Source organism: Lutzomyia longipalpis, chromosome 2 (assembly GCF_024334085.1).
Source record: "Lutzomyia longipalpis isolate SR_M1_2022 chromosome 2, ASM2433408v1".
Lineage (NCBI taxonomy): Eukaryota > Metazoa > Arthropoda > Insecta > Diptera > Psychodidae > Lutzomyia > Lutzomyia longipalpis.
This window is the reverse complement of record NC_074708.1, coordinates 6,989,066-6,997,234: the sequence shown is the minus strand read 5'-3', so window position 1 is coordinate 6,997,234 and position 8,169 is coordinate 6,989,066. Positions and strand designations below refer to the sequence as shown.

At 34.0% G+C, this 8,169-nt stretch overlaps 3 protein-coding genes across 3 annotated transcripts in view; 1 reads left to right on the top strand and 2 right to left on the bottom strand.

Moving 5' to 3' along the window:
- LOC129788976 (dachshund homolog 2) overlaps window positions 1-8,169 on the bottom strand; it is a 1,190,888-nt gene that overhangs the window by 958,431 nt on the left and 224,288 nt on the right. The window lies entirely within an intron of this gene.
- Window positions 1-8,169, top strand: part of LOC129788985 (uncharacterized) — a 511,890-nt gene that overhangs the window by 500,402 nt on the left and 3,319 nt on the right. The gene's annotated exons all lie outside the window — the stretch shown is intronic.
- LOC129789102 (uncharacterized) lies at window positions 339-1,482 on the bottom strand. Its single transcript, XM_055825742.1, has 2 exons — window positions 1,259-1,482; window positions 339-1,191 (listed from the first exon to the last, which is right to left on the bottom strand). The coding sequence occupies exons 1-2, from the start codon at window positions 1,373-1,375 to the stop codon at window positions 442-444; spliced, it is 867 nt and encodes a 288-aa protein (XP_055681717.1). The 5' UTR covers window positions 1,376-1,482; the 3' UTR covers window positions 339-441.

The following is an 8,169-nucleotide window of genomic DNA, read 5'->3' as shown; positions in this document are numbered from 1 at the left end:
AATAATTGTGCTTTCACATGAAAAATCAATGGAAAAACTGAGAAAAGCCTCTGGCAGATGGAATAATATGAAAAAGTGAATATAAAAACTAAGTTAATTTGATTTATTGGCCTGAAACTGAAAAACGTAACGGACAATATTTTAATTTAAATTTGAAAACTTCCGTTGGAAAATATAGAGAAAAACCGTGAAAAATCCTATTTTTCTGCCAGGAAAATCAACAATTTGATCTCAAATACTCTGTAAGATTTTAAAAAAAATGTCCTTTTTCAGGAAAAGCTCCGACAATGCCTAGAAAACTCAGTAAAAATCCTGAAAAGTCTCTTGTGGGTTGGAAAACAAATTTTTTATTAAACTCTCACTCAATTTATTTTGTCTAGAAAAATGATTGAGAATATTACTCAAAGAAACAATAATTATGTAATTTAAAAGGAAAAATGATTAATTTTCAACGCATCTCCTGGTTGGCAGAGGAATCTTTGACTGGGTGGCACTCTTGGTGATTGTTCCTCCTCTGCCGATGGTTTTCACTGGGAAATTTTGGGAATTTGCTGGTGTCTTGAGGCTGCTTCGGGGAATTCCTCGATTAGCTAAGCAGCTTAACGGTGTCCTATTGCCCTCCTGTCCAACAATCAATTGCTTTGGGGTAAGATGCTGCTGCTGCTGCTGTTGGGTATTTTCATCGTGGAACACCTTCACAGGGGCCACATTGCGCACGGATTTGGGTGTTGCATTCTCACAATCCTTCATCACTGATGTTGGTGGAGCTTCATCCTCAAACACAAATGGTGTCCTTTCTAATCCAGGTGATCGCGGATCAATTGTATTCTCAACTAGTGCTGCATCCTCCGGGGGTTTGTAGTCAAAATTCGTTTCCAGCAACTTCTTTTCCGGCTGCTCTTCCTTGCCATCACCATCGTCGTCGTTGAAGTCAATTTTGGACAGAGCAGATTCAAAACTCTCTCCAGCTGACTCCTGGGCAGCCTCCTCTTCCTCATCATCATCACTTACACCCACCGAGAGTGGCGTTCTCTGGATTCCCTGCGAAGGAGATCGAGGATCCAGCGCAAGGAGCTCAAGTTGCTTTGTTCTCGTTGAAATACTCTCGTAACTTCCACCGAGAGGTGTCTCAATATTCGTAGTCAGATCCTGTGCCTTGGTAATCCTACTGTTGGCCTTTAGCAGAAATTCCTGCAAAAATAAACAAAAATTTTAAGCAATTTCAAAGAGTTTTCCGGATTGTTTGGGGAGTTTTTACGTTGATTGGAGTCCGAGAAATGTGTAGTGATGGTGAACGTGGATCAATTTCACACTTCTCCTCAACTTCTTTCTTCTCCTGCATCGTCTGGAGGAACTTACTGGTGGATGAACCCATCTTGGAAGCTGGAAAACTGGGAAAAACTAGGAAAATCAGATAAGAAAATAAAAACGGAGCGTCTGTGAGTTTCAAACTGAGCGAGCGCTGGCTGTCAAAGCAGAGGGCGCAAGTGGCAATGAATGTTTACGCGCTAAATTCAAATCTTGTGGGATTTTGCTATTTCCTGGATTTCCTTGTATTCTCTGTAGTGTTTTCCGGCGGAAATTAAATTTCCCGGGAGCAGGAAGTGACGACACATCGAATGATGTCAAAAATCGAGCAAAAACTGGAGTAAAAATTCAAAAAAGTTTTATCGTTCTGCTTAGGTCGCCAAGTTATGGCCTCACGTGTGCATTATGCCTGAACCATACAGATTTTTACCTCACTAAACCTTCTAATCCTAAACTTGACTTTTCTTTTTAGTTTTAAAGTTTTAATTCCATAAAAATTTTAATATTTTCTTCAACTTTTTCTAAAGATTTTTAAATTCTTAATTCCCCATTAGATTCTTGTAGGGAAATAAAAATCAACATTATTTCCTCATTAAATTTCTTTTCTACGCCTTGAATTCATTTCACTGTGAGAAAATGAATTTTGTTGCAAAATGATTTTAATACATTTTATATACAACACTTTATTTGGCCATCAAAATAGAAATTAACACCTTTATTGGAACACAAAATGAATTAAAAACTTTCAAAATTAATTCATAAAATGATCGTACGATTGATGTTTACTAAACAAAATTCTTGAATTTAGTAAAAGTGTTGTAAAAGAAGATTTCTCAATTTAATAAAATTTTGTCACCTCATTTGTCCTGTAATCCATTTATGCAAGAGAAAAAATATAAATTTAATCCTTTTAGTTCTTTTGAGCAACTTTCTCTCCCATTTCCTTTACAAGATTCTCTTCCACGTAAATTCGCGAATTTATGCAAAAACATTTAAACGTGAAGCAAGTTACTTTTTTTTGCTAAAATGTTTCTTGAAAAAAAAAAACTTGCTAAATAGTAGGATAAAAAAATAATTGGCGATTACCTACATTTGCATGAATATTTGCTTGAAATACATAACACCTCGTCACATTTTACATTTCTTTTGGCTTCACCATGATGACGTGTTGGAAAGCTCTCAAATGCACCACGAATTACAAAAAATAATAATTATTGAAAAAAATAATCGAACGAAAATAATTTTTTTTTATAAAAAATCACTCAGAAAAATTTCTCAACGATTTTTTTTCAAGAAAGAGAGACAACCGAATGTGATTTACAATGTAATTGCTGCAATAATAATTCAAACAATTTACATGCACTTGAACAAGTGTTTATGATCTCCATGTGATTGCCCAGCATTTCTCAATATCCCCCCAAAAATTCTTCGGTTGTCGTGAGAAACGGCTTCGAGATTACAAGAAAATAAACACTACTGCGTGGCAGGAAAAAAAAAAGAAGTAGGTATATAGGTAGCTTTTGGTAGTGTTGTATAACATATGAGCTGCAAATCCTAATTAGATGGCGTAGAGGCGACAAAAGGCAGTCATACGGTGCGTGTGCCATCGAGTGGCTCTGCATAATTGGCCACCACTTGAGGCTCAATGGGCTGTGACATAATATTTTTGGAGGTGAGAATGTTTTTTTCTTGGTCATCCCAAAGAAGTCTCATGAAGATCGCCAAGACGTCCAAAAATGCATTCTCACCATGGACAGCATAAATCATAATTTTTTTCGGGGGGCGTTTTCTTTATGTATTGCGGAGAAGAAGAGAAAATTTGCAATCTCACCAAAAGTGGATGTTCTTGAAATCTGCACAACGGTGGCGTTTTCTCTTTCAATGTCGTGGCGCACAAAATTTAAAAAAAAAAAGAAAAATCAAATTAATCTGCATACATTGCGCATTGGCATCAATAAAAAGTGATCTAGCAAGAATTTGTTGCACCTTTCAAGATCATGTGCACGCGATCGCAAACCCGAATTTCTGCAATATGTCGGTGGAGACACCATAAAGATCGCCTTTTTATATTTTTCACCCAACTCGGTTGCAATGACACCAATGATGAAACGCAAATCAAGCGCTGATCATGAATTTTTCATCTTTCACAGACTTCACACTAATATAATATAACGCACCTGATCGCCAAAGATCAATACATTGTTTGGGTGAGATTTTTGTGTATTTTTAATTAATGTCATGTAGCATTTGCCTATTTCGCAAAGGAGATTTCCTCTCTCATAATATTTTGGCGTGTCGGGAAGCCCCGAAAAGAGAATGAGAGATGCTTTTTTCGGCAAATATGACTTTGAAAATTTCTTTAAAAAGCTGCACTTCAGCCGTGCTTTTGGACACACTTTAAAAATCAAGGGGGTTTTATCTGGAGGAAAGCTGTGTCTTATCTCTATAATTATAGAGATTTGGTTTAATTGGATATTTAAAATAAGTCAGTACATTCAACAAAACTTCAGAAAAATCCGTAGAAGTTTTATAAAAAATAATTTGCAAAATATTCATTTAGTTTAATTTAATAAATTCCCATAAAATCTAGCCAGATAATTTCCCTTTTTATGCTCAAAAACACATTTTTGTGGCCGAAAAGTGATCTCTGCGTGGAGGAGGTGTATCTGATGGCAGCCACTATCCATAAGAGATGCGTGTGCGCGGTGTGGGAAAAGTGATGCTCTCAGCCGAAAACTTCTCAAGAGGATGCCATTGTGGCTGTCCAAAATAATTTCGTGATTATTGAGATATCAATCATGGTATTGTATGTCAATTGCTCAGAAGGAGAAATGTGACGAAAGATTATATTATGTCAGATTCATTAATGGTTCATTGACCAGCTCCCATCTCAAGCCTTTTCCACATACAAACCTTCAATCAGTTTTTTCACAATATACCTTCAAAACGTTTGTCTCGCTTCCTTCAAACACTTTTCCTTCAATCGTCGATGGAACTGCGCCGTTTTTTTTTGGACATGGCAAATTTGCCTCGAATTTTCAATGTATTTTCACCTTCGATGCGAACTATACAAATATATACAAGAGAAAAATTAATTGATTTGCTCAAATCTGATGCAGCATTCTTGTTAAGCCTATTTGAGGATGGATATTGGAGAACATTGATTTGCCATTTTGTCGCCTTGCCCAAATCACACGATATTAATCAATAAAAGTGGTTTCAATTTATCTTTGACTAGAGAACATATTAATCTAGCTCTAGTTCTCTAATATATGTTTTAGCTTTTGTTAGATCTCTGGAGCCAACATGCTGTGAATTTTAATGATTTTCTATTAAAAAAAAAAAGATTTTAAATCAAACAGAAAAGAAGGAAACCCGCCGTTAGGAGATTTTTTTTGGTGTCAAACTACCTTCAATATCACAAAAAACTTTTTCTCTATGTGAATGAACTTTTGAAGCTTTTTTTTTGGTTTAACCCTTGGAATGCGGAGCGGGGTCGTTGAACGACCCCAGCGCTATATTTCGTGTTATATCTCCATAAATATAAAAGATACCATTCCCATCTTTTGGAAATAAGTTCTTTGGTTATCTGAGGAGGTTGTGTAAAAATTTCAGCTCAATCCGACCACCACAAGAAAAGTTATTAAGGAAAATGTAGAAGAAGGGAATTCAAAAATTGGTGTAACGGTCATGCTGCGGAAAATTTTTTAGAGCATAAGCAACATAAAACATAATTAGAAGCATGTAAATGTGCAAAACAATAAAGAATATTCGAGAAATATTGCCATTTATCACGTTGCGGGAAGTGAGGGGAATGTGGGGAAGAGTGAAAAAAAAATTGCAGTTTCTTGGCAAATTTCTCAAAAAGAAATTGTGAAAAATGAGTGAAAAATGTTTTTCCCAAATATCTTCTTCTACGTGTTTTGTGGTGGAAAATTTGTGGTGCAGGGTGCAAGAGGACTATATAAGGAATCTATAGGCACTAACCCGACAACTCCAGGTTGTATAGTTTGGGAGAAAATTGGCCTTCTTTTTGGGGTCGCTCAACGACCCCACCTTCGCATTCTACGTAACCTCCAAGGCCTCCGCATTCCAAAGGTTAATACAAAAAATAAACAATTTATTTTGCGTATCTACTAGACTTTTGTAAATACTTAATTCCATGATCTTCTTCAAGAAAATAATATTTTCTGAAATAAAAAATTTTTTTTATAGATTTTTCAGGGCTTCATCAAGTAAAATAAAATTCCTTCTAAGAAAAACGAATCAATTCAATGCAATAAAGTCGAAACGTCACTAGATAGCATTCCAATATGATTTTTCCTTTTATTCTATGATCCAAACATTTCCATTTTTCTTTAGTTTTAACCGCGAATTATATGAAACAATCTAATATAACTAAAATTTTAAGAATTTCCTCCAAAAAATTGGAATAATTTACAGTAAAATCTGAATTTTTAAAAATCTTTGATTCAATTAATTATCCCCTTGATTAGAATAGAATTTTACTTTAGCTAAAGAGCCTTGATATTTAAATCAAAAATAAAAATGAAAGATCGCAGATAAGTAGATGTACTTTTGAGAGCAAAATGAAGGTTCATCCGTCACATGTGCCAATAATGTGAAATATTATTAAGGTTAAAGTTAAAATGGGAGAAATAATTCTGAAGAATTATGCTAATTTCCCCCCTCAAAGACTTTCTTCATTATTGAGGAAGTTTCCTCCGTAAGGTGTTGACTTTTTTTTTCACACATAAATAGAACTCACGTGTGCTTTTGTACCTTGATCTTAAACCTCTCTTTTGCACCTGGTGTGAGAGAACATTCTCTCACAGAGTTCTTTTCATCTCGATCAATAAACCAGATTAGCTTATCTTAATTGATGATATCGCGTTATGTATAAGAGGAAATAGTCTAATAGTAATATCGGTTAATAGGAAATAATTTATGGTGTGTAAACATTTCCCACCTTTCGGTGCCAATATGCGTGCACTATTTTATTGGAAAAATATTAAAATGTTATTTCTGCGTAAAGTTAGATACTTTGTCACTGTCGCGTGCATTTGTCAATGAATGACTTTTTTTTCCTTCTCAATTCAACGTTTGATTGATTGAGGGAATGCGCAGAAACGTGATCATGCGTTATATACAAAATCATAATAAATCTCTCTCGTGTTTTGTCTGTGACCTCTGACTTTATTTTCACTGACGCGCGGGAAATTATGTGAGATAACTTTTATACACCGTGTCAGGGCATTTAATGCGACACAACGATGCTAAATTGATACTTAATTTATCAAGTGATTTCATGACTCAATTTCTCAACCATTTAAACCATTTAAATGTCTCGACGAGGTGTAAAAGAAAATGCGAAGCTTGCGCATAAAAAAACCCGAAATTGAATGATCTTATTTCGTGAATGGCCTTTTTTAATGCTCCTCTTATGCACCCAGGTGGTCGACATCCGTTGGGTTTTGTAAATATGAAAAAAAAATAACAAATCAATTTAACCACATTATTGAGCTCATAAAGATGATCGAAACGAAATTCCATAAAAAAAACACAAAAAATATCACAAAATCTTGGTAATAAATTTTTTAAATATTGCGATAATTTAGAGGATAAGTTTTTGAGTGAGAAAATAATAAATGAACGATGTTAAACAAGATTACTGTCTTCATGCTTTTTTATGCTGGATAATTTACAATTTATGAGATTATCTGTAGATTTATCAGTTTGTCGACAACATAGCTCATCATAGCTCTATTTTATTAAATTCCACTTAAATTGCCTCCCCAAGAGGCATTCTATTGCATGTGATCTTGTTGTTGAGATCTCTTGTACATTCACCCAAAAGCCCCCAAGAAAATAATCTCACAATTTTCTCAACATTTTCTTCCAAAATAAATTTAGATAATTTCAAGAAATATTCTGAAAGATAAAATCTCCACTAAATGGATGACTTTTACTTTCATCAATGTGCCAAGTGCTGGTACTTGTTAGCCCCTTGTGTGACCCATAAAATGCGGTGTGAAACCGCCGAGTCATTAGGAGGTGAAATGACATCCGACTCTTTTTGAATATCAACAAAAGATTATCTAATAAGTTTTTTTTGCCATTATTTTCGTCTTTACTTTAAATTGTGAAAATCACCTCTTTTCTTTTCCTCAGATAAAAAAAAAATCTCTCCATACATTTTAGCACATTATTACGAAATGTTTTTGTGATTTTTTTTTCTTCTCACTTCATAAATGAATAGCGCTTGTCTTCAAATCAAACTTATTGATCACAATAATGGGTTATTGAATGGTCGTGTATTAAAATACAATTTTTCTCTATTATTTAATAAATAATTACGTGTTACGTTTGTATGCGTTTATCACCTCATAATTTCTCCTAATCGTCCGATATGCCCCAGTTAATACGAATTAATGAAAATCAGTAAAAAGAAATAAACATTGGGAAATTAAAAACAAAAAAAAAACATGTTGATTTCATTCACAAAATTCAAGAATTTTTATGATTTTCTCAAAAAAAAATTATTCTCAATAAAAGTTACTTTTGATAGTTTCCGAAAGCCATAAACTTATCATTGTTGAATGATTATAAATTTGTCAACGGACATTTGGGTGTTTTTTCTTTATTGATTTTTAAAGGTGCTTCCAATATTATAGATTTTATTGATTTATGAAGATTTTAAAGATTATGAATTTATGAGATTTCTAACGATGTAGTCAGTTTTAAAATGTTACACTGAAAACTAACCGCGCTAAAAAATCTAACGTTAGAAAAAAGTTAATTATTAGAAAAGAAATGTTTCACGCCACTAGAAAAACAAATAATGAAACATTAGAAAAGGAA